Raw genomic sequence first — 26,613 nt, 5'->3', positions numbered from 1 at the left:
TGATCAGGACACAAAAGCCTTCTTTATTGCGTGTCTATCATCACACTTCGAAGGCCTTATTTTTGGTGCTGTGAGTCTGTTTACCCCAATATCATTCTCCTTGCCTGTACTTCTCTCCTTTCTCCAGTCAGCGTGAGAGGCTGAGCTGGTGCTTAGTTCTCTCAAGTGTCAGGTTTCCGCTCTGGATATTTTATTTCAGAAAGATCTGGCATCTAAGCCAAAGGTCAAGACTTTCTTACAAAGCCGTTATACAGGCATCCCCATGATTCTTGGGGTCTAAATCTTGTCTTGGAGGCACTCCAGTCTCCACCTTTTGAGCCTATTAAGGAGATCTCCACTGTGTCTCTCCCATAAGGTAGTGTTTTGGGTAACCATCTCTTCTATCAGAAAATATCAGTGTTGGCGGCTCTGTCTTGTCTCACTCCTTATCTAATTCTTCACCAGGACAAGGTACGTTTGTGGCCAATTCCATCCTTTCTCCCTAAGGTGGTCTCTGCTTTTAATTTTAATAAATCGTCTTAGCATCTTTCTTCCATTCGTCCTCTCATCCAACTGAGAGTGCTTTACACAAGTTTTCTATGTCATCTGGGTGGTACTGACCTATCGGTTCATTACTGATCCATTCAGATGGTCAGACTTCTTGTTTGTGATTCCAGAGGGGCTTTGAAGGGCACTAGCTGCTTCTAAGGCTCGCAGGATCAGAACATCCATTATTCAGGCTTATGTCAAAGTGCAGTGTTCCTCCTTTTAGGGCCAAGACCCACTCTACTTGAGCGGTAGGACTTCCTGGGCGATTCGGCAACAGGCATCAGTTCTGCAGTTCTGTAAAACAGCCACGTGTTTATCTCTGCATACCGTTACTAAGTTTTAAAGGGCCTACACCTTGCTTTGGCAGATGCAAAGCTGGGCAGGAAGATACTAAAGGTAGTGGTTACTCAGTCCGCAGATTGAGCTACAGTGGAAAAATGTATGTGGTAACAGTAAAATTATGTTTATTTCCCACCTCAGGGACAGCATTAAGAGATCGCACTGTTTGTGTCCCCAAATGAGATGCCTGAGAAAGATTTTTTTACTCGCCTTAAAATCTCGTTCTCGTAGCTTCTATTGGGGGATACAGCATCCACTCTTGGTTGCCCGGTCAGACGTGTAATTACCGTATATACTCGAGTATAAGCTGACCCGAGTATAAGCCGACCCCCCCTAATTTTGCCACAAAATCTGGGAAAACTTAACAACTCGAGTATAAGCCTAGGGTGGAAAATGCAGCAGCTACCGGTAAATGTCAAAAATAAAAATAGGTACCAATAAAAGTAAAATTAATTGAGACATCAGTAGGTTAAGTGTTTTTTTGAATATCCATATTGAATCAGGAGCCCCATATAATGCTCAATACAGTTCATGATGGGCCCCATAAGATGCTCCATACAAAATACACCCCATATAATGCTGCACAAATGCTAATTATGGCCCCATAAGATGCTCCATACAGACATCTGCCCCTTATAATGCTCCACAAATGCTGATTATGGTCCCATAAGATGCTCCATACAGTCATTTGCCCCATATAATGCTGCACATGGCCCCATACAGATATTTGCCCCATATAATGCTGCACATGGCCCCATACAGATATTTGCCCCATATGATGCTGCACATGGCCCCATAAGATGCTCCATACAGATAATTGCCCCATATAATGCTGCACATGGCCCCATACAGATATTTGCCCCATATGATGCTGCACATTGCCCCATAAGATGCTCTATACAGATATTTGCCCCATATGCTGTTGCTGCGATAAAAAACAACAAAAAACATACCTCTCGTCGCTCGGGGCCCCAGCACTTTCTATATTCACCTGCTCCATGTTCCAGCCGCCGCTACGTTCCCCGTCCACTGCACTGACTGCTCAGGCAGTGGACGGTGCGCACTAACGCGTCACCACGCTCTCTGACCTGAGCGTCAGTGCAGAGGATGCAGAAGACTTAGCAGCGGCTGGCGACGGTGGAACGAGGAGTAGGTGAATATAGTGCACTGCTTATACTCACCTGCTCCTGGTGCGGTGTCCCTACTTCCCAGGCACCGGAAGCTTCTTCCTGTAGTGAGCGGTCACATGGTACCGCTCATTACAGTAATGAATATACGGCTCCACCCCTATGGGAGTGGAGTGGGGTCCATACTCATTACTGTAATGAGCGGTACCATGTGACCTCTCACTACAGGAAGAAGCTGTCAGCGCCGGAGAACCAGGGACACCGTGCCAGGAGCAGGTGAGTATGCTTAGACCGCTGCCACTGCACCTCCCCTGCCAACCTCTGGGTATGACTCGAGTATAAGCCAAGAGGGGCAATTTCAGCCTAAAAAAATGGGCTGAAATTCTCGGATTATACTCGAGTATATACGATATGTTGTTCTTCGGATGGAGTGTAATTGAAGTACTTTTCTGTTCTTACTTTAATACTTTCTTAACTTCTCCTACTCCTTTCTCATTAATCTGAGGCCTAATGCCAACAGGTAAAGTACATTCTGCTGGGGAGGAACCAATTTTAATTTGTGATGTAATAATAAGTGTCAGCCTCCACGTGCCAGCAGACTATTCCTGTTTTCTGTGTCCCCCAATAGAGGCTGCAAGAATTTTTTTTTTTTACAGTGAGTGAAAATTCTTTATAGGCAAAAATTGAATTGTAGCATTGTGGCAATAGTGAAGACATTTTAAGTTACAATGATTGTATTCCCATTCAATATTTCAGTTGGATAACGCAGATGAGCAAGCAGCACAGATCCGTCGTGAACTTGATGGGCGTCTACAAGTAGCAGATCAAATGGCAAAGGTGAAAGTAAAAAGTCTTAAGTAATCTTTCTGTCTGTCAAAAACCAAAATACTGTAGTTAACATGGTGTTTTACAATTTTCCATAGTAATACAAGTATATATAAAATTGAAACCGTTCAGGTTCAAGTGAATGCAGTGTAAAGTATTGAACTTATGATACCATTCACATGTTTTGTTAGATTTTTTTTATTAAGTGGCATTATTTGGTTCAAGAACAATATGAATTTTATGGTGCACTTTTCTTTGTAATCAACACTTATGTTCTTAAAATATACTTACAAATGGATTCATATTACAGAATATAAAAATAAAATGAGCTGACTAGAGGCAATTACAGGCACTAAAATGTCTGGATTCTATTTTCGGAATTAATGCTTCCATAATTTTCAAGGTGTAAAATAACATTTTACAGTGCATTTCTCATGTCAATCACCCACTTAATTGCTTTTTAATTATTTCATAGGAGAAAAGATTTCCAAGGTTCTTAACTAAGGAAATGGAGGGAATGTTTATTGAAGAGCTGCGAGCGTCAGTCAATCTCCTAATGGCCAACCTAGAAAGTCTTCCAGTGTCTAAAGGTGGTCCTGAGTTTAAACTGCAAAAGTTAAAACGTTCCACAAATTCTGGTTTTCTGGATATTGGAGATGAAAGTGAAGTTCAATTATCAAAATCTGATGTTGTGCTGTCCTTCACTTTAGAGGTATGTCTGTTTTAAAAAGCTGCAGTAATCATTGCTCAGCATGAATATTTTTATTCATGAGGCCTATTGCATTTATAGAGAACAGTGCCATATTTTTGCATGGTTGTGTTGTACATCCATGGACTAGCTGAAAAGGACTCCTATAACAGTTATACAATAATGGGCAAAATATTTGAAACTTTAAAAAGCAAAGTTTGCTGTTTCAGTTTTTTAGATTAAGACTTTTTTTCTGGTTACAGACGTACTGTAAGCATTTCATAAGTTTTTTTATACTTTAAGGCTGCTTTCACACATCAGGTTTTTTCATTCCGGCTGATTACGGCTCTTTTCAGAAAAACAGGAACCCGCAAAAATAAAAACCAGAACCGGTTTTCCCCCATCGACTTGTATTAGCGCCAGATTGCGCGGGATGGCCTAGCGTTCCTTCCGTTTTTTCCGGATCCGGCGAACATTTCGATTTCGGCGTCTGGAAAAAACATCTACTGTAACGTTTTTTTGTCTGCGGCGAAAAAGCCGGATGTGCCTAATCCGGCTCTTCCGGCTTTTCGCAACAATGCATGCCTATGGTTGCCGAAATGCGCCGGATCCAGAAAAAGGCGGATCTGGCGGCCTGATTCGATTTTTTAATCTGGGCATGCTCAGAACCTATAGGTCTGCCCCCAGGACACATATATAAAACAATGCCATTGAGGCCCTCACTCATTTCCAGCCTTCCAACAAGAGAGTCAACACCCTGCCACACCCTGCCTTCCAGCAAGACTGCCAGCAAGAGCCTGCCTGCCTTCCAGCAAGAGCCTTGCCACACCCTGCCTTCCAGCAAGAGCCTGCCTGCCTTCCAGCAAGAGCCTTGCCACACTCTGCCTTCCAACAAGAGCCTGCCTGCCTGCAAGAGCCTAGCCTGCCTGCCTTCCAGCAAGAGCCTAGCCTGCCTGCCTTCCAGCAAGAGCCTAGCCTGCCTGCCTTCCAGCAAGAGCCTAGCCTGCCTGCCTTCCAGCAAGAGCCTACTTGCCACCAGCTATGTCTTCTTCTGGGAGCCCTCCCTCTAGTCGGCAGCGCATTGAGGTGAATATATATTTTGTATATAATTTCTCACTCAAGCTCTCGCGCTCTCTCTCTCTGTCTTGCTCTCTGTCTAGCTGTGTCTAGCGCTCTCTTGCTCTGTTTAGCGCTCTTTGTGTAGCTCTTTCTTTGTCTAGCTTTCTCTTTGTCTAGCTCTCTCTCTGTCTCGCGCTCTGTGTGTGTGTGTATATGTGTGTATATATATATATATATATATATATATATATGTGTGTATATATATATATATATATATATATATGTATATAGTGTGTATTTATGTGTGTGTGTATATATATATAATGTGTGTATATGTATTTCACCAGCTTTTATTTTTGTAGGAATCTGCTGCTGCAGAAGAGGTGCTTTTGGAAGAAGACCAAAGGGGTGGAGAAAGATCTGGAGCGGGATCACAATTGGTATGTTTCTTTCATGGATTGCGGAACCACAAACCACACACTACACCCGACACATAACAAAAGATTACAGAAAGAACAATGCACACAACACATAGAATCAGATCATTGGACACAATGCAGAACATGAACAGAATGATCATTATAGATATCAAAATGTACGCAACACATAAAAAGGCAAACTACAAGCACATAATTGTTATGTTTTTCTTTAGAGTTGAGAGGTGGGAGGACCTCGATGTTCGGGCCCAGAATCAAGAACGTAAGTATACACAGTTCAGTTATGTAGATGCATTCAAAGGATTGTATCTTAACCAATTTGTGTTTCTCTTTTTTTACATGTGAGAGGATTGTGAAGCGGTGGCGATCTATCAGGGATCGCTTTAAGAAGGAGTTCAACAAAGAGATGCGGGCCCCGAGTGGTTCTGGAGGACGCAGGAGCAGATACAAGTATGCCCAAGCCCTGTCATTCCTCAGGTCAACGATGGTGACCCAAAGGTAAATATTACCCACCACATGTAATAAGCAATGTTTTACATGTCTAACCCTCTTTTGTTGTTTCAGCAAGGGCCATGCAATATCAGTATATTAATTTTTTTCTTTCTTTGTTCCACAGGACTGTCGGGAGCACTCGGGAGTCTGCAGCTGCGTTGAAACCTTCTGGGGCGATCCCTCAGGAGTCCGCCACCGAGGGAAACTTCAACAGTCCCGGTCACTCTGCACCTTCCCAGCCTTCCCACCCATCTGATCCCTCGGTCCCATCCACCAGCGCTGGAGCATCCTGGCCGGTTCCATTGCATGAATCTGCTGGTGAGGATATAGCTTTTCCTGTACCCCACCCCTCTGCTGCTGTCACCTCTAGTACACATGTGGCTTCGGGGCACCAGAGGCAGAGGGGTCAGGTACAGAGCTATGCACCCGAGTTCTTGCACCTGAACGCATTGTTTCAGAACTGTCTCAAAGTTTTGTCCGAGCAAATGGCTGCAGGTTTCAATTTAATAAATAAAAGCATACTCGAGTTGCATACACTTCCGCTAACGATGCGTTCAGAGGCAAGTCAGTCACCGAACCACACTTTTTTCCGCTCGGTACTCGAGCAGATGGAGAAGCTATCTACTGATCAGCAGATGCAAGTAATGGAAGTCTACTCTAGCGCTCATTGCCTCCAAAGCCACCGCCCTTGCTCCCCCTTCAGCCACTTTCCATCACTACAGCCACTACCATCCTCCTGACTCGTACCAGCAACGTGCCCGAGCCCTGTCCCACCAACCTCACCATTACCCACATTGTGGCCGTGCCCCGTCCCACCATCCAGACCAGTATGAACATTTCTCCCCCATACCAGTTTCAAACAACATCTTCCGCGCCTCCTCTCCCTGCCCACTACCACCAGCCTCGTTCACCCTTCATGTCCCAACCCCCTTCTCCACCCCTCAACGCTTCAGCCTCCCAATCCTCCCAAACCATCAGCCACACCCCTCCATCATACCAAATTCCTAACTCAACTCCCAGTTTCCTGTCCCACCCGTTCACTTGCTTTCTCCACCTCTTAACCACTACCTATTGATCCTTCCCCACCACCACCACCACATTCCTCTCTCCACACTCCCACTGTCGGTGTCCCTATCTGACAGCCCTTCCAGCACTATCTCCACCCCGACATATTCAAACCTCTGAGTTTGAGTTTTTTTTATGTTGCCAAACTGAATTTTATTATTGTTTTGTTCAAAAAAATCATAATAAAACTGTGTTTTTACAGCAAATTTGAGTTTTATTTTATAAGGTATAGTTAACACTTGGGTTAAAGATGGTTTATTGTTAGAGGTAAAATACTTTGGGTGGAACCCAAAGAGGTACACAACTTGGGTAAAAGAAGGTAAAATACTTTGGGTAGAACCCAAAGAGGTACACAACTTGGGTAAAAGAAGGTAAAATACTTTGGTAGAACCCAAAGAGGTACACAACTTGGGTAAAAGAAGGTGGTAAAATGGGTAGAACACAAACAGGTACACAACTTGAGTAAAAGTAGGTCAAATACCGTTACATGGTCAAAGACAAATTGTTCAAAATCTTTCATCCTGCCAGCCTATTCTTCCTTCCGGTGACATAAAGTATTCTGCGAATTGGTCCCTAATTTGGGTAACTGTCACAGAACTTCTATACGTTATGTTGTTATAATCAGCCAAGGTGGTTTCTTCAGAGTTGTCCTCAATGAATATCTGTTCCTTGGAAATCACAAAATTGTGCAGAACAACACAAGCTTTAACCACCTCGTCAACAGTGTTAAAATTCAACTTTATAGATGTCAGTAGAACTCTCCATTAGGCGGTCAAAATCCCAAAAGCGCACTCCACCATTCTCCGTGCACATGTGAGGCGGTAGTTAAAAATTCTTTTAGTTTGGGTTAATCCACGACTGGAGTAGGGTTTCAGCAGATGTTCTGACAGCTGGAAGGCTTCATCCCCAACACAAACAAAAGGCATTGGTGGGCCAGAGGTTTGAGGCAGTGGTCTTGAAAGTGGAATTGAAAGGTGTTTCCATACAAATGACGCCCCATTGCAGACAGTTTGAAAACTTGGGAATCATTAGAGCAGCCATACTCCCCAATATCCACAGCTACAAATTTGTAATCTGCATTGGCGATGGCCATCAGCACAATGGAAAAGTACTTTTTATAGTTAAAATATTCTGATCCAGATGTAGCCGGTTTCACAATACGGATATGTTTCCCGTCCACAGCGCCCAAGCAATTGGGAAACTGACACACTTGTTGGAATTTCTCTGATACTTCCAACCAATTCTCCATTGTGGGATGTGGTGTAAATTCATCGTGCAAAAAGTCCCACAGTGCACAGCAAGTGTGCTTTAGGCTATGTTCACACGTTCCTGATTTCTCTCCTTTTTTTCAGGACTAAAAACCGCAGCTCTTGGCAGAAAACGCAGATCCTTTTTTTTTATGCGTTTTTGGTGCGTTTTTTGATGCGTTTTTTAGTGCGTTTTTTTAATGCAGTTTTCTATGCAGAGTCTGTGTGTTTACTAGGAAGTTTTTAGGGTTAAAATGGCTGAAAATACCCTAACCCTACCCCTAACCCTACCCCTACCCCTAACCCTACCTCTACCCCTAACCCTACCCCTAACCCTAACCCTACCCCTAACCCTAACCCTACCCCTAACCCTACCCCTAACCCTACCCCTAACCCTACCCCTAACCCTACCTCTATTCTAGTCTTAGTGGAAAAAAATTCTTTATTTTTTTATTGTCCCTACCTATGGGGGTGACAAAGGGGGGGGGGGGGTCATTTACTATTCGCATGCGCCCGCCATTTTGGAAGATGGCGGCGCCCAGGGAGAAGACGGACGGACGGACGGACACCGGGAGGCCGGGTAAGTATAAGGGGGGGAGATTAGGGCACGGGGGGGGGGTGGCACCGGAGCATGGGGGGGTGGGATTGGAGCACGGGGGGGGCAGCCACACTGCAGCGGTTCTGCACCACAAACCGCAGAAAACCCGCAGATATTTTTTTCATCTGCGGGTTTTACTGCGGGTTTGACCTCACAATGGAGGTCTATGGGTGCAGAACCGCTGCAGTTCCGCAAAAAGAAGTGACATGGTACTTCTTTTTTACCGCAGCTATTCAGCGCGGCTTTTTTTGGGATTTTCCGCAATGTGGGCACAGCAGTTCCTGTTTTCCATAGGGTACATTGTAATGTACCCTGCATGGAAAACAGCTGCGGACCCGCAGCAGGAAAATCGCGGCGATTACGCATTAAAAAAAGGATGGTGTGAACATGGCCTTACAATTCCAGAGATGGTGGAAATTCCCAATCTGAACTGGAAATGTAGTGACGAAAGGGATTCTCCTGTAGCAAGAAATCTGTGAACAAAATCAAGGCAGAAATTACTACAAAATTAAATTGCAATCAATTAAAGTGTACTACAGGAGTACATACAATAAAAATGGCTTACCGAAGAGTGACCATCAGACGCTCGGCCGGTGAAATAGAGAATCGGCAATACGTATTAATCCTTCGGATGAGATGTTCAATTCGGTCCACCAATAGATCAAAGTTCTTCGCTTTCATCCTCACATATGAGAAAAATTTCTCTAGGTTTCCTCTTGGCTCTATGTGCAGAGTAGAAAACACCCAATGGGTCCTTCTCTGTGCTGTGATGGGGTGGATCCACAAACGGCGTCGACGCAGACGCATAATGCGTTGTCTCTCTCGCTCCTTCTCCAGAACAATTGCTTTCAAGCGATTCGCCTCCACAATGAAATCCACGTTGTTCTGCAGAATCTTCGCAATAACAACATCCATCTTCTCTCCAAGCACTTGCTCCTCTCCAACCTGTCACTGATGGGCTGTAGGAACACTGTATTTATAGTTTTGAGGGGGCCAATCACATTTTGGAGCCTCCCAGGGGTGTTCTGAAAAACCGGATCCGTCAAAAACCGGATGGAAAACTAGGCGAAACGGATGCCAACAGGATGGGACAGATCCGGTTTCTAGTCGGATCCGGACATCGTATCTGGCTAAAAACCGAATCAGTCCCATCCAGTTTTCACAAATTATGCCAGATCCTGTGGCGCGACGCCGGAATCGGCAGGCGGCAAAAAAACTGATGTGTGAATGTAGCCTTATTGACATATATCAAGTTTATGCTAAGACTCAATATTTACAGTGTTAATCCTTATTGTTCAGAACTTATGCTCTTAGCTCTAGCAGTTGGATATCTGCTTCTGGGCCAATTTCTGACTGATGGTAACTTATTTTTTCTTAAATGTTTTTTCTTTTTTGTCCAACCGCGATTTGAGGATTGGCCACAGGTTTTCAATGGAATTGAGATATGGGGAGTTTCCTGGCCATGGTCCCAAATTTACAATGTTTTGTCCACTGGTTATCACTTTTGCATGGTGCTCCATCATGCTGGAAAAGAATATTGTTCATCACCAAATTGCTCCTGGATTGTTTGGAGTTGTTCTTGGAGGATGTTTAGATACCCTGTTTATTCATGGCAGTGTTCTTAGGCAAAACTGTGAGCGAGTCCACTTCTTAGATGAAAAGCAGCCCAAAACATGAATAGATACTTTACTGTTGGCATGACTAAGGACTTGTAGTTCTCCACTTTCTTCTTCGGACAATCATTTTGCCTGTTTGAAGCGGGCTTTATCAGAGAAAATAACTTTTACCCCAGACCTCTTCAGTCTAGTCACTGTATTTAATGTAAAATGTCCATCTCTACTTGGAGAGAAGTGGTTTCTTTTGCTGCCCTTCTTGACATAAGGCCAGCCTTTGCAAGCATTTGCCTCTCTATTCATGTAAGTACACTGACACTGCATGCTACCATTCCTGAGAAAGCTTTTGGTGTTGAACTGATTCCGTAGCCAAGTCATCTTTAAAAGATGGTCCTGGCACTTGCTTGGACTTTCTTGAGCACAGTGAAGCAATCTTCCTAGCAATTGAACCTGTATCTTTTGAAGTTCTTGATAATTTGATTAGTGGTTAATTTGGGGTCAATATTACAAGCAGCAGTGTTTTTGACTGTAAATCCCTTATGGAAAGCAATGATAACTGGATGTGTTTTCTAGGAGCTAACATGGTTATTAGAAGACAATGGGCTAATGCATCAAAGTGTTCACACCAGAAAACACATGTTTTATTTATTTATTAAGAGTCTTCAGCTTGATCTCGAGCCATAGTGACCTGATGGATGAACACTGTGTAGGAAGATACATCTTGTGCAGTCCTAGATAGGTCCACCAGGGTCTTCTCTGCTGTTTTTCTTGATTGTATCAAGCTATCAAGTTCCTTCTGAAGTGATTGCTTGTTTCGTCTGATATGTCTAAAGCAGCCAAGTTGTAGCTTGTTGACCCTTGCTTCTAGTGACATGTCTGGCTTGATTTGTTTGAAAATTGATTTATTTGTTCTTCTTGCCATCCATGGCATCTTTCTCTAGCAACACCTTTCGAAGTCGTTGATTTTTATGTAGATGTGTAGGTACTGCCTCCTTTGGGTTTTTATATCTTAGATAGGCTATTGAGTCAGTTTCCTTTTGGGAATCCTGCACTCATGTAGGCAGTGCTGCTGATAAGTAGTAATCGCTTCAAAAGATCAAAACACCACCGGTGGACTTATAGTAACACTAAGCTTCGAGTTGAGGGGATGCTGCGCAGGACACATTCATCTGGAAACCTGAAACACTGTCTACGAGGTAGTTTCGGCTCTATAAAAAAAAATATTGGCTGCTCAATTTTAACTCCTTTACAACCTAAAGGTTCTGAGACCACACCTTTTACAGCACATAACAGCCAATCTAATCAGCTGTTTATTTGGTTGCTGCAACATTGCAATAACGTGCCATAATGGGGAATCAAAACATTATATCTACCCCAAAATGATATCCATAAAAACGTCAGCTCGGCGTTCAAAAATTAAGCCCTCACTCGGCCCCAGATCTCGAAAAATGTAGACGTTACAGGTCTCAGAAAATAGTGACTTTTTTCTTTTACAAACTTTGGAGTTTTTTCTACCACTTATGTAAAAAATAACCTGTACATGTTTGGTATCTAAAAACTCGTAATGACCTGGAGAATCATAAAGGCAGGTCAGTCTTAGCATTTAGTGAACATGGCAAAAACAAAACGCCAAAAAATAATTGTGGAATTGCACTTCTTTTGCAATTTCAACCCACAATGATGTTCAAAAATACAACTCATTCCGAAAAAAGCAAGCCCTAACACAACCATATTGCCGAAAAATATAAAAAGTTATAGCTCTGGGAAGACGGGGAGCAAAGAACAAAAATGAAAAAAAAAAACAGAAATACCCAAGGTGGTAAAGGAGTTATTGAGTTGGTTAATTAACTATTTATACCTTTTGACATTGGTGAATTTTCACAATGTATTGCACTTTCTTTTGTATCCATATGATAAGCTGTTGTTTTGTTTTTTTTGTTTTACATTTAATTATAATAATATTCAATTGGTCTATTAGATTAAGTATACTACATAATGAGTGTGTATGTATTTTTCCCACACTTTTTTAATATGTGATAATGCTTTAGAAAAGCAGCATAGAGAGAGCTGAAACGTACAGTTGTGGCTAAAAGTATTGACACTCCTGCAATTCTGTCAGATAATACTCCGTTTCTTCCTGAAAATGGTATTATTATCTTCATTTAATTTGCCTTAAATGAAAAAAACACAAAAGAGAATGAAGCAAAAAGCAAAACATTGATCATTTCATACAAAACTCCAAAAATGGGCCAGACAAAAGTATTGGCACCCTCAGCCTAATACTTGGTTGCACAACCTTTAGCCAAAATAACTGCGACCAACCACTTCCGGTAACCATCAATGAGTTTCTTACAATGCTCTGCTGGAATTTTAGACCATTCTTCTTTGGCAAACTGCTCCAGGTACCTGATATTTGAAGGGTGCCTTCTCCAAACTGCCATTTTTAGATCTCTCCACAGGTGTTCTATGGGATTCAGGTCTGGACTCATTGCTGGCCACTTTAGAAGTCTCCAGCGCTTTCTCTCAAACCATTTTCTAGTGCTTTTTGAAGTGTGTTTTGGGTCATTGTCCTGCTGGAAGACCCATGACCTCTGAGGGAGACCCAGCTTTCTCACACTGGGCCCTACATTATGCTGCAAAATTTGTTGGTAGTCTTCAGACTTCTAATGCCATGCACACGGTCAAGCAGTCCAGAGCCAGAGGCAGCAAAGCAACCCCAAAACATCAGGGAACCTCCGCCATATTTGACTGTAGGGACCGTGTTCTTTTCTTTGAATGCATCTTTTTTTCTCCTGTAAACTTTGTTGATGCCTTTGCCCAAAAAGCTCTACTTTTGTCTCATCTGACCAGAGAACATTCTTCCAAAACGTTTTAGGCTTTTTCAGGTAAGTTTTGGCAAACTCCAGCCTGGCTTTTTTATGTCTTGGGGTAAGAAGTGGGGTCTTCCTGGGTCTCCTACCATACAGTCCCTTTTCATTCAGACGCCGATGGATAGTACGGGTTGACACTGTTGTACCCTCGGACTGGAGGGCAGCTTGAACTTGTTTGGATGTTAGTCGAGGTTCTTAATCCAACATCCGCACAATCTTGCGTTTAAATCTCTTGTCAATTTTTCTTTTCCGTCCACATCTAGGGAGGTTAGCCACAGTGCCATGGGCTTTAAACTTCTTAATGACACTGCGCACGGTAGACACAGGAACATTCAGGTCTTTGGAGATGGACTTGTAGCCTTGAGATTGCTCATGCTTCCTCACAATTTGGTTTCTCAAGTCCTCAGGCAGTTCTTTGGTCTTCTTTCTTTTCTCCATGCTCAATGTGGTACACACAAGAACACAGGACTGAGGTTGAGTCAACTTTAATCCATGTCAACTGGCTGCAAATATGATTTAGTTATTGCCAACACCTGTTAGGTGCCACAGGTAAGTTACAGGTGCTGTTAATTACACAAATTAGAGAAGCATCACATGATTTTTCGAACAGTGCCAATACTTTTGTCCACCCCGTTTTTTATGTTTGGTGTGGAATTATATCCAATTTGGCTTTAGGACAATTCTTTTTGTGTTTTTTCATTTAAGACAAATTAAATGAAGATAATAATAACAAAGAATTTGTGTTTGCAATCATTTTCAGGAAGAAACGGAGTATTATCTGACAGAATTCCAGGGGTGTCAATATTTTTGGCCACAACTGTAGCTGGTGTTGGTGATTTAAAGGATGCTCATTTTCTTCACTATTTTTGACGTGCTGTCTCCTTGGATTATTTATATATATTATTCTGTGCCCATAAAGCAGGGGTCCACAACCATAGACACATGTGGCTTCTGGGCCAGTGATGTGTGGCTCTCTCAGCTTTCTGCCAGCTTGGTATATAAACACCAGGTTTAATAAACAGCTATGAGGAGAAGATCTCCAGGTGCTGACTTTTGTGTGTGGCTCCACACTTAAGAGCAGATCTGGCTGGGGTGGTTATGGAAATATATGAAGTAAGGTAAAGATGGGATATTACTGCCTGTTGGAGGTTAGAATGATGCTTCATGCTGGATGTAATAGTGATGATTGTGCCTGATGCGAGAATGCACAATTAAATTTAGAGCCTATAAAGGAAGGGGTCCTCATGGTCGCGTTATGCTTTCTGCAGGGAAGCTTTGGCTGTCATCATACCAGTAATGGGGGGGCTCTCAAATTTCACTACTGTTCTGGAGGTTGATACTGAATGTATGTCTGAAAGTAAGAAAAGTTGGGGACCACTGGTTTAGATGGACCATTTTTATATTGCATTACCCTGTAGCAGATCAGAAACTTATTTCTGGGAGTCCTAGTGTAACGATCACCAAATGTCAATGTTTGGTGGTTTTTCCTAAAATGTTAGGCCAGGTTCACATTGCGTTATAGCAGCCCGTTCTACGCATATTGTTGACGGGCTACGTTAACGCTATAGCATGCACGCCATCGCGTTATTATGTACCGCTAGCGCAAATGATTCATCTGTGCTAGCGGTGACGGAGCCTCAGATGCTGCATCTCACGTCCAAGGCTTTGTTACTGAATGACAGCACATCGCTAGCGCATGCTGATTATAGCATGTGTTGGTGATGCGCCCGATAATAGGGGTTAATGGCAGCGTTACCGGACTGTGTTACACCGCGTTAGGCCGCGGTGTAACGCAGTCCGTCTAACTGACTGCCATAAAGCAATGTGAGCCCAGCCTTCCCAAGATGGAAAACAGGCAAGATAGGGCTCAAGTAGAAATTGGTGAACATCCGTAACTATTGATTTCAAGTGTGGGGATCCTGTAGCTTTTAGTGCCAAACTCTTCACTGAATATAACTCTTATCTTTGAGTCGCAGACAGTTATTCAGAGCACAGAATTTCTTTTTCTATAATGGAGTCATCCCATAAATTGAAAAGGAAACACACTTTTGGAGTAATGAGCATCATTACCCTTCCCATATTGGTGTTCTAAAACACCACTCTCCAGTGCTTTCTCCCATTTTGAACCCTTGTGATTTTATGCCCTCCTCGTGTGACAAGGAAGCAACAGAATTTCCCGGAGGTACATTGCAGGCTGCTTCTACTAAATCATCCTTTGTCTTCCAGCAGAATAAATAGTCCATTATCGGTCTACCTTTCCTGTATTTCACTTCTTTCACTCTCATTCCCACTTGCTACATTTACTTCACATGTGGCAATTTTCCTCTGACTACTACACAGTACCTTTTTTTTGTAGTGTCCGATCACTACTTGGCATGAACAGGAAAGCTACCGAGCATGTGAGCCAACTTTTTAGCCATGTGGGCACTACTAAAATAGAACTGTAATGCAGTGACAAAACTGCTCACTATTTTTAATTGATGTTTATTCCAAATACTCTTTTTCACACAGTCTATTGAGTTTTTTGTGGCATCCTCTTTAACAAAACAGATCTTCAAACGGCACTTCATAACTGTTAACCTGGAAGAGTCTTGACTTTTTTTTAGTTGTACCACTAGTACATTTGTCTTGAAAATTTTTCTCAATTGAATTAAATACTGTATAAACTTTAAAGCATTTTTATTTGTGAATATTTGTTTGCCTGTCTCTTAAATTCAAATGTTTAGGTCAATTGATTTGAGAGGCAAAGATCACCAGATACACTGAATGAACTAGTTCAAAATCAGTCTGAATCCATGTTTGTGATTAATGTTGAAGATAGATTTGTCTCCTCAATTAGTCAAAACTGTTACTCTACATATTTTTCATTAGATTTATTTTTAGATTGTTACTTTTTTTTAGACTGTTATGTTTATTAATCTCATGCTTTTTGTGCAGATTGTTATCATGGAAGTCCATGGCTTGAAATCAGTGGCTCCAAACAGAATTGTATACTGTACAATGGAAGTAGAGGGTGGTGAAAAACTCCAGACCGATCAAGCCGAAGCCTCAAGACCTCAGTAAGTAACTACTATAACCCTGCTGTTCATGTACACTATTTTTTGTTTTGTTTTTGCGCTTTACTGCAAAGCTGTAAATTGAATATTGAATTGTTAACACAAAGTTAAAACATTTTCTACACTACTAAGACGTATTGAAGGCTCAAAAGCATTTGCATTTCATTGATTGCATAGGTTGGAATACCAAGTCAATTTAAGAGTTGTGGAAATATATTAAATGTAAAGTGAATACTTGGACAGCTTTTTAATATACTTTAATCATTTTTTTCTTTGATACGTCTTGTTCAAAAAACAAAGTTGAAATTGAATAAAATAACTTGGTTTATATTTGCTAATTAAAAATATATACTTAAATGTGCTCTATTTAAAACAGTGTTTATTTTTTGGACAGAGGAAAGTCTGAAATTGACTGGTTGAATTTAATGACCAATTTGGACGATCTGACGATATCTGGCTGCGCTGCTGTAATTGCAATTGTTTTTTTTTCACTTGAAAAAGATGCTAGTCCAGCGTTCAAACGCATTGTGGAAATAAAAACCGTTCAACTCATCTCGGTTCTAAGAATTCTTTATTACAGCAGGGTAGAACGATATTGTTTTATCGTCCAAATTGGTCAACTATCCTGGAGGAGATTATCCCCAGCCAAAAGGCAGCAGCAGCTGGTATCTTCAGGTGTTCTCATAGGAGTTGTGCCTTCACACAACCTGCTCAGGTGAGCACCTTCCTTTTACTTTCCTTTGCAGCTAAAAGGGTATCAACCGATGTGTGCCTTTTGTTCCACTACAGCTTTTGTACTAGTTGAATTTATTCTAGGCATCCCTTGTTGATTAGTGGTTAGAGAGGGTAGAGGATTAGTGATGAGCGAATATACTCAATACTCGAGATTCCCCGAGCACGCTCGGGTGTCCTCCGACTATTTTTTAGTGCTCGGAGATTTAGTTTTTATTGCCGCAGCTGAATGATTTACATCTGCTAGCCAGCATAAGTACATGTGGGGTTGCCTGGTTGCTAGGGAATCCCCACATGTACTTATGCTGGCTAACAGATGTAAATCATTCTGCTGCGGCGATAAAAACTAAATCTCCGAGCACTAAAAAATACTCGGAGGACACCCAAGCGTGCTCGGGAAATCTCAAGTAACGAGAATATTCGCTCATCACTATAGAGGATGAATGTGACTATCCCCTCCTGTTAATGGTATACCAGCGGCCACCTCGTGCTAGATCTTAATGTTATGTGCATAAGCAGCTTAACGCACACAGACGAGCAATCACTACACAAATGGATATGCACGTTCACAGGCAGGCAACACAAGTATGGACATGTAACAGGGAGCCAGAGCCGTAGTCTTGGTTGAGCACTCCTGTGTATCTGTGCCCTGGCCTCCTCTCACATGAAAACAGCATTCATTAACCAGCATACCTGTGTCTTCTTCCACTGCGCCATCAGGGATACCACTGTGTTGCTGAGGCCTCTCTACAATTGGCTTCACAAGAATTGAGACACAATCCGGTTCAAATGCAACATGTGAAACTTTACTTGAATAATTTGACAGCACATTCTTGTCAGTAACAACATCAACAGCGAGTCCCATGCAGTTCCCATGTTGCTCTTTCCCTGCACTCCGTTCCACATCCTCCAGTACATTACGGGGTAACAGTGCCTCAGGCGGTACCGCAACATTCTCTCTGTTCATACTCACTGTGCTTGGGGATTCTCTAGTCCGTTTCGCATCGGTTCTGAGAGTATCGGCCCATGCAATAATCTGCCACGTGTTGAACAATCTGCGCCCTGTACTATTCCGGACCGCTTCCTTTCTCCAGCTATGAACTGCTGCAATCATGCTGCTCGATACCATACTTCTGTCCTATAGACTCCAAATGGCTAAGCTTATCTTCTTTAACGTTGCGTGTCTGCTGTAGTGTCCTGGGCCTAGAGCCCATGTGGACTATTCGGGCTCCCAGGCCTTTCTGCCTATACCAGGAAACGTTCCTAACCTTATCACACAGCAGTCCCTCCTATATTTAACTATTTCTTACACTACACACTAGATGAAAGCCCTGTACACTATAATGCCCCCATCTAGTGGCCAGTACAATAACTGCACTTAAAGAGAAAGGCAAAGGCATAGCCATAATATAGCATTCCGCCTGCAGACGCACACATACTTTGACAGTTACTGGAGACATGTGCAACTGTAGATCTACACATTTCATGTATTTATTAAAGGAGTATTCACATCTTGTACATTTATGGCGCATCTATAGGATATGCTTTAAATGTATAATAGATTGTGCTGGTGTCGGAGAGGTGGTCAAGATTCCTCTTATTTTGTGTGAGAATTACAACCACCTCTCTATTGATTTCAGCATGTAACCATGCTGTATTCTTGAGATTGATGTGGGTCCCAATGACAAGATTCACATTTACTATCAATTTATGGCATATTCTGTGACTATGCCATACATTTTTAACCCCTTTACCCCCAAGGGTGGTTTGCACGTTAATGACCGGGCCAATTTTTACAATTCTGACCACTGTCCCTTTATGAGGTTATAACTCTGGAACGCTTCAACGGATCCCAGTGAATCTGACATTGTTTTCTCGAGACATATTGTACTTCATGACAATGGTAAAAATTCTTTGATAGTACCTGCGTTTATTTGTGAAAAAAAACGTAAATTTGGCGAAAATTATGAAAATTTCGCAATTTTCCAACTTTGAATTTTTATGCAATTAAATCACAGAGATATGTCACACAAAATACTTAATAAGTAACATTTCCCACATGTCTACTTTACATTAGCACAATTTTGGAACAAAAATTTTTTTTTGTTAGGGAGTTATAAGGGTGAAAATTTGACCAGCAATTTCTCATTTCTACAACACCATTTTTTTTTAGGGACCACATCTCATTTGAAGTCATTTTGAGGGGTCTATATGATAGAAAATACCCAAGTGTGACACCATTCTAAAAACTGCACCCCTCAAGGTGCTCAAAACCACATTCAAGAAGTTTATTAACCCTTCTGGTGCTTCACAGGAATTTTTTGAATGTTTAAATAAAAATGAACATTTAACTTTTTTTCACAAAAAATTTACTTCAGCTCCAATTTGTTTTATTTTACCAAGGGTAACAGGAGAAAATGGACCCCAAACATTGTTGTACAATTTGTCCTGAGTATGCCAATACCCCACATGTGGGGGTAAACCACTGTTTGGGCGCATGGCACAGCTCGGAAGCGAAGGAGCGCCATTTGACTTTTCAATGCAAAATTGACTGGAATTGAGATGGGACGCCATGTTTCGTTTGGAGAGCCCCTGATGTGCCTAAACATTGAAACCCCCCACAAGTAATACCATTTTGGAAAGTAGACCCCCTAAGGAACTTATCTAGAGGTGTGGTGAGCTCTTTGACCCACCAAGTGCTTCACAGAAGTTTATAATGTAGAACCGTAAAAATAAAAAATCATATTTTTTCACAAAAATTATCTTTTCGCCCCAATTTTTTATTTTTCCAAGGGTAAGAGAAGAAATTGGACCCCAAAATTTGTTGTACAATTTGTCCTGAGTACGCCGATACCCCATATGTGGGGGTAAACCACTGTTTGGGCGGATGGGAGAGCTCGGAAGGGAAGGAGCGCCGTTTGACTTTTCAATGCAAAATTGACAGAAATTGAGATGAGACCCCATGTTGCGTTTGCAGAGCCCCTAATGTACCTAAATAGTAGAAACCCCTCACAGGTGACACCATTTTGGAAAGTAGACCCCCTAAGGAACTTATCTAGATGTGTGGTGAGCGCTTTGACCCACCAAGGGCTTCACAGAAGTTTATAATGGAGAGCCGTAAAAATAAAACAAAAATTTTTTCCCACAAAAATTATTTTTTAGCCCCCAGTTTTGTATTTTCCCAAGGGTAACAGGAGAAATTGGACCCCAAAATTTGTTGTCCAATTTGTCCTGATTGCGCTGATACCCCATATGTGGGGGGAAACCACTGTTTGGGCGCATGGGAGGGCTCGGAAGGGAAGGAGTGCCATTTGAATGCAGACTTAGATGGAATGGTCTGCAGGTGTCACATTGCGTTTGCAGAGCCCCTAATGTACCTAAACAGTAGAAATCCCCCACAAGTGACGCCATTTTGGAAACTAGACCCCCCAGGGAACTTATCTAGATGTGTTGTGAGAACTTTGAACCCCCAAGTGTTTCACTACAGTTTATAACGCAGAGCCGTTAAAATAAAAAATCTTTTTTTTCCCACAAAAATTATTTTTTAGCCCCCGGTTTTGTATTTTCCCAATGGTAACAGGAGAAATTGGAACCCAACAGTTGTTGTCCTATTTGTCCTGAGTACGCTGATACCACATATGTTGCGGTAAACCCCTGTTTGTGCACACGGGCGAGCTCGGAAGGGAAGAAGCACTGTTTTACTTTTTCAACGCAGAATTGGCTGGAATTAAGATCGGACGCCATGTCGCTTTTGGAGAGCCCCTGATGTGCCTAAACAGTGGAAACCCCCCAATTATAACTGAAACCCTAATCCAAACACTCCCCTAACCCTAATTCCAAAAGTAACCCTAACCACACCTCTAACCCAGACACACCCCTGACCCTAATCCCAACCCTATTCCCAACTGTAAATGTTATCTAAACCCTAACTGTAACTTTAGCCCTAGCCCTAACCCTAGCCCTAACCCTAGCCCTAACCCTAGCCCTAACCCTAGCCCTAACCCTAGCCCTAGCCCTAACCCTAGCCCTAACCCTAGCCCTAGCCCTAACCCTAGCCCTAGCCCTAACCCTAGCCCTAGCCCTAACCCTAGTCCTAACCCTAACCCTAGCCCTAACCCTAGCCCTAACCCTAATGGGAAAATGGAAATAAAGACATTTTTTTAATTTTTCCCTAACTAAGGGGGTGATGAAGGGGGGTTTGATTTACTTTTATAGCGGGTTTTTTTAGCGGATTTTTATGATTGGCAGCCGTCACACACTGAAAGACGCTTTTTATTGCAAAAAATATTTTTTGCGTTACCACATTTTGAGAGCTATAATTTTTCCATATTTGAGTCTACAGAGTCATGTGAGGTCTTGTTTTTTGCGGGACGAGTTGACGTTTTTATTGGTAACATTTTCGGGCATGTGACATTTTTTGATCGCTTTTTATTCTGATTTTTGTGAGACAGAATGACCAAAAACCAGCTATTCATGAATTTCTTTTGGGGGAGGCGTTTATACCGTTCCGCGTTTGGTAAAATTGATAAAGCAGTTTTATTCTTCGGGTCAGTACGATTACAGCGACACCTCATTTATATCATTTTTTTATGTTTTGGGGCTTTTATACGATAAAAACTATTTTATAGAAAAAATAATTATTTTGGCATCGCTTTATTCTCAGGACTATAACTTTTTAATTTTTTTGCTGATGATGCTGTATGGCAGCTCGTTTTTTGCGGGACAAGATGACGCTTTCAGCGGTACCATGGCTATTTATATCTGTCCTTTTGATCGCGTGTTATTCCACTTTTTGTTCGGCGGTATGATAATAAAGCGTCGTTTTTTGCCTCGTTTTTTTTTTTTTTCTTACGGTGTTTACTGAAGGGGTTAACTAGTGGGCCAGTTTTATAGGTCGGACCGTTACGGACGCGGCGATACTAAATATGTGTACTTTTATTGTTTTTTTTTAATTTATTTAGATAAAGAAATGTATTTATGGGAATAATAATTTTTTTTTTCATTATTTAGGAATATTTTTTTTTATTTTTTTTTTACACATTTGGGAATTTTTTTTTTTACTTTTTTTACTTTGTCCCAGGGGGGACATCACAGATCGATGATCTGACAGTTTGTACAGCACTCTGTCAGATCACCGATCTGATAGCAGTGCAGGCTGCTTCACAGTGCCTGCTCTGAGCAGGCTCTGTGAAGCCACCTCCCTCCCTGCAGGACCCGGATCCGCGGCCATCTTGGATCCGGTCCTGGAGCAGGCAGGGAGGGAGGTAAGACCCTCGCAGCAACGCGATCAGATCGCGTTGCTGCGGGGGGCTCAGTGAAGCCCGCAGGGAGCCCCCTCCCTGCGCGATGCTTCCCTGCACCGCCGGCACATCGCGATCATCTTTGATCGCGGTGTGCCAGGGGTTAATGTGCCGGGGGCGGTCCGTGACCGCTCCTGGCACATAGTGCCGGATGTCAGCTGCGATAGGCAGCTGACACCCGGCCGCGATCGGCCGCGCTCCCCCCGTGAGCGCCGCCGATCGCTCTGGACGTACTATCCCGTTTGTGGTCATGGGGGCCCACCCCACCTCGACGGGATAGTACGTCCGATGTCAGAAAGGGGTTAAGAGTACCTCTTAAATTTATAATTAAATATATAACATTTTATATTTTTATTTATTCTTTTCAGTAGATTCTTTAGAATTTTATTTTTCTAAATGTATCCTATCTAATGCATCTATTGCATTATCACGTATGGAATATCCCTGCTGTCCTATGTATTTTTAGATGGAAAGTATATGTGAAACATGGATCATGGGAAGGAGAAAATATATTTTCTGATCCACTAGATCCTCATACACATAAGACTAACATCATTTACACTCGCTGATTTTGGTGGGATCGGCTGAACCTCTAGTATATGCGAGCCTCCCAACTCTCCACCAACAAGATGTTTGTGGAGGGAAGGATTCAGTCTGTTAAATTTTCAAAGTTGAATGATGCAGGGAAACATAGAGCCAAACTAAGTAAAAAATTTTTTTACAGGACTCCATTGGCAGTGTTTTTTTACCCCCAGTTAAAGAGAACTGGTCAGCAAAATTTCTCCTTCAGCTCTCCCCAAACTATTTTTGTTCTCTTTAAAAGACATGTCTAGAAATTCCTTTACATGGCCAGTGTGTTCCTCTGTTCCTGACAAATCCGCGTTTGAATTGATATGCAATTGAAGCTGAAGAACCATTTGTAGATCTGAAGTTTTTGTCACTCCAGCTCTATTCTCCACCAGCACCGTCTCCTGCTTAGAGTTCTTTCACACTTCAGTTGTGTGGCGTCAGTTAGGTCCGACATCGTGGCGGATCGACGGATCCGTCAAATTTTGTTGCGAAAACGGTTCTAACGGATCCGTTTTTTTTGACGGATCAGCTGCCCTGATCCGTTAAAAAAACGGATCCGTTAGAACCGTTGCGACCGTTTTCACATCCGTTGTAACCGTTTTTTGACGGATCCGTTTTTTAAAAGGGGAGGATTTCAATGTGATTGGCAACTGGAATCTACTGTAAAACTATGTATAGTGTGTATTTACACCACATCTTTGAAAGGTTATAGAGAAAGTGGCAGAAATGGAAGGAGTACTGGCGAACATTGCAAGCAAAGATCTATGCGGATTTTACTTTTGAGGCTAATCAGTTGGCAGTCAGCGTTCGAGAGAGGGAGGAAGAAAGACTGCGAATCCTGCGGCAGCGGCGGAAGAGAAGGCTGTGGATCCATCCCATCACAGCACAACGCATGACCCGTGGTGTTTATTCCACGCTTTACATCGAACTAAGGGAAAACCCTCAGAAGTTCTTCAATTATGTGAGGATGAGAGCTGAAAATTTCGAAATTTTATTGGGCCAAGTGGAAGAATGTATACGGAGACGAGACACCCAGATGCGCTTCTCCATATCACCAGCGGAGCGTCTCATGGTGACTATTCGGTAAGTAATTTTTTTTTAAATGATTCTCATTCATCAGACTTATAACTGTAATGTAGTTTTTTGAATTTTTTTATTTATTATTGTGTTTTCGTTTTGTTAACAGATTCCTTGCAACTGGAGAGTCGTTCTCATCCCTCCATTTTCAGTTTAGGCTCGGGATATCCACCATCTCAGGGATCATCAGAGATACCTGCCGGGCATTGTGGGAGTGCCTACAAGTGGAATACATTCCAGAACCATCACAGGAGAGGTGGCTGGAGATTGCCCAACATTTTCATCAAATTTGCCAGTTCCCAAATTGTGTTGGAGCAGTTGATGGAAAGCACATCAGGATCGTCAAACCTTCCGGCTCTGGATCACAGTTTTATAACTATAAAAAGTACTTCTCTATTGGGTTGATGGCCATAGCCGACGCACAATGCAAGTTCATCGCTGTGGATATCGGTGCGTATGGACGCGCAAATGACTCACAAATCTTTAAAAATTCACCAATGGGGCGTCGTTTGTATGGAGAGACATTTGACTTTCCGCCCCCTAGACCTCTCCCTGGAACCACCGGTCCACCATTACCATTTGTTTGTGTTGGAGATGATGCCTTCCAGCTTTCCCCACATTTGCTGAAACCCTTTGGAAGTAGTGGACTGACCCAGAGGAAGAAAATTTACAATTACCGCTTAACTAGAGCACGAAGAGTTGTGGAATGTGCTTTTGGCATCTTAAAGGTACCTTCACACTAAACGACGCTGCAGCGATCCAGACAACGATCCGGATCGCTGCAGCGTCGCTGTTTGGTCGCTGGAGAGCTGTCACACAGACAGCTCTCCAGTGACCAACGATGCCGGTAACCAGGGTAAACATCGGGTTACTAAGCACTGGGCCGCGTTTTTTTTTACTTTAAGGATGGTATCCAGGGTAAACATCGGGTTACTAAGCGCGGCCCTGCGCCTAGTAACCCGATGTTTACCCTGGTTACCAGCTAAGACATCGCTGAATCGGTGTCACACACGCCGATTCAGCGATGTCAGCGGGAGAGCCAGCGACCAAAGAAAGTGCTGGCCCTCTAGCGCCGACCAACGACATCACAGCAGGATTCTGATCGCTGCCGCGTGTCAAACTAAACGATATCGCTAGCGAGGACGCTGCAACGTCACGGATCGCTAGCGATATCGTTTAGTGTGAAGGTACCTTAACTGCCAAATGGAGAGTCCTACTAACTGCAATTAAACTGCAGACTGAAACTGTCGATGATGTGGTGAAAGCGTGCGTGGTCCTGCACAATTTTGTTTTATCAAAAGAACAAGTTTCCCTGGAGGATAATGTTTCAGAAAGCACCTTGCGGGAATACCAAAACCCCACTTTTCGCAGTCCAGTAGCAGTCTCCAGAATGCGGGGCAGTTTTGCAGACTACTTCATGTCTCCTGCAGGATCAGTTGACTGGCAGTATGAAATGGTGTAAATTTTTTTTGCTTTTTACACTTGTAAAAATACCATTTTTTGTTTGCTTACAAAACCTTTGTACTTTAACCCCTTTACCCCCAAGGGTGGTTTGCACGTCAATGACCAGGCCAATTTTTACAATTCTGACCACTGTCCCTTTATGAGGTTATAACTCTGGAACGCTTCAACGGATCCTGGTGATTCTGACACTGTTTTCTCGTGACATATTGTACTTCATGATAGTGGTAAAATTTCTTTGATAGTACCTGCGTTTATTTGTGAAAAAAACGGAAATTTGGCGAAAATTTTGAAAATTTCGCAATTTTCAAACTTTGAATTTTTATGCAATTAAATCACAGAGATATGTCACACAAAATACTTAATAAGTAACATTTCCCACATGTCTCCTTTACATCAGCATAATTTTGGAACCAAATTTTTTTTTGTTAGGGAGTTATAAGGGTGAAAAGTTGACCAGCAATTTCTCATTTTTACAACACCATTTTTTTTTTAGGGACCAGATCTCATTTGAAGTCATTTTGAGGGGTCTATATGATAGAAAATACCCAAGTGTGACAGCATTCTAAAAACTGCACCCCTCAAGGTGCTCAAAACCACATTCAAGAAGTTTATTAACCCTTCAGGTGTTTAATAGGAATTTTTGGAATGTTTAAATAAAAATGCACATTTAACTTTTTTTACACAAAAAATTTACTTAAGCTCCAATTTGTTTTATTTTACCAAGGGTAACAGGAGAAAATGGACCCCAAACATTGTTGTCCAATTTGTCCTGAGTACGATGATACCCCATATGTGGCAGTAAACCACTGTTTGGGCGCATGGGAGAGCTCGGAAGGGAAGGAGCGCCGTTTGACTTTTCAATGCAAAATTGACAGGAATTGAGATGGGACGCCATGTTGCGTTTGGAGAGCCACTGATGTGCCTAAACATTGAAACCCCCCACAAGTGACACCATTTTGGAAAGTAGACCCCCTAAGGAACTTATCTGGAAGTGTGGTGAGCACTTTGACCCACCAAGTGCTTCACAGAAGTTTATAATGCAGAACCGTAAAAATAAAAAATCATATTTTTTCACAAAAATTATATTTTTGCCCCCAATTTTTTATTTTTCCAAGGGTAAGAGAAGAAATTGGACTTCAAAAGTTGTTGTCCAATTTGTCCTGAGTACGCTGATACCCCATATGTGGCAGTAAACCACTGTTTGGGCGGATGGGAGAGCTCGGAAGGGAAGGAGCGCCGTTTGACTTTTCAATGCAAAATTGACAGGAATTGAGATGGGACGCCATGTTGCGTTTGGAGAGCCACTGATGTGCCTAAACATTGAAACCCCCCACAAGTGACACCATTTTAGAAAGTAGACCCCCTAAGGAACTTATCTGGATGTGTGGTGAGCACTTTGACCCACCAAGGGCTTCACAGAAGTTTATAATGGAAAGAGTCATGCTCACCACATAGAAGAAAACCACAGGGCAATCACAAGAAAGAATGTAGTTATATAATATTTTATTTGTAATGTAATAATATAC

At 42.3% G+C, this 26,613-nt stretch overlaps 1 protein-coding gene across 7 annotated transcripts in view; it reads left to right on the top strand.

The window, feature by feature from the left end:
• CADPS2 (calcium dependent secretion activator 2) overlaps positions 1-26,613 on the top strand; it is an 854,105-nt gene that overhangs the window by 193,236 nt on the left and 634,256 nt on the right. For all 7 annotated transcript variants that reach the window (XM_069764895.1, XM_069764893.1, XM_069764892.1 and 4 more), the window contains exons 4-6: positions 2,751-2,831; positions 3,295-3,531; positions 15,826-15,947. In XM_069764895.1, the coding sequence (XP_069620996.1) occupies positions 2,751-2,831; positions 3,295-3,531; positions 15,826-15,947 (440 nt within the window). The remainder of the gene's footprint in view (positions 1-2,750; positions 2,832-3,294; positions 3,532-15,825; positions 15,948-26,613) is intronic.

Source organism: Ranitomeya imitator, chromosome 4 (genome assembly GCF_032444005.1).
Source record: "Ranitomeya imitator isolate aRanImi1 chromosome 4, aRanImi1.pri, whole genome shotgun sequence".
NCBI lineage: Eukaryota > Metazoa > Chordata > Amphibia > Anura > Dendrobatidae > Ranitomeya > Ranitomeya imitator.
Note: the sequence above shows the minus strand (reverse complement) of the source record. Positions and strands in the feature narration are given on the sequence as shown.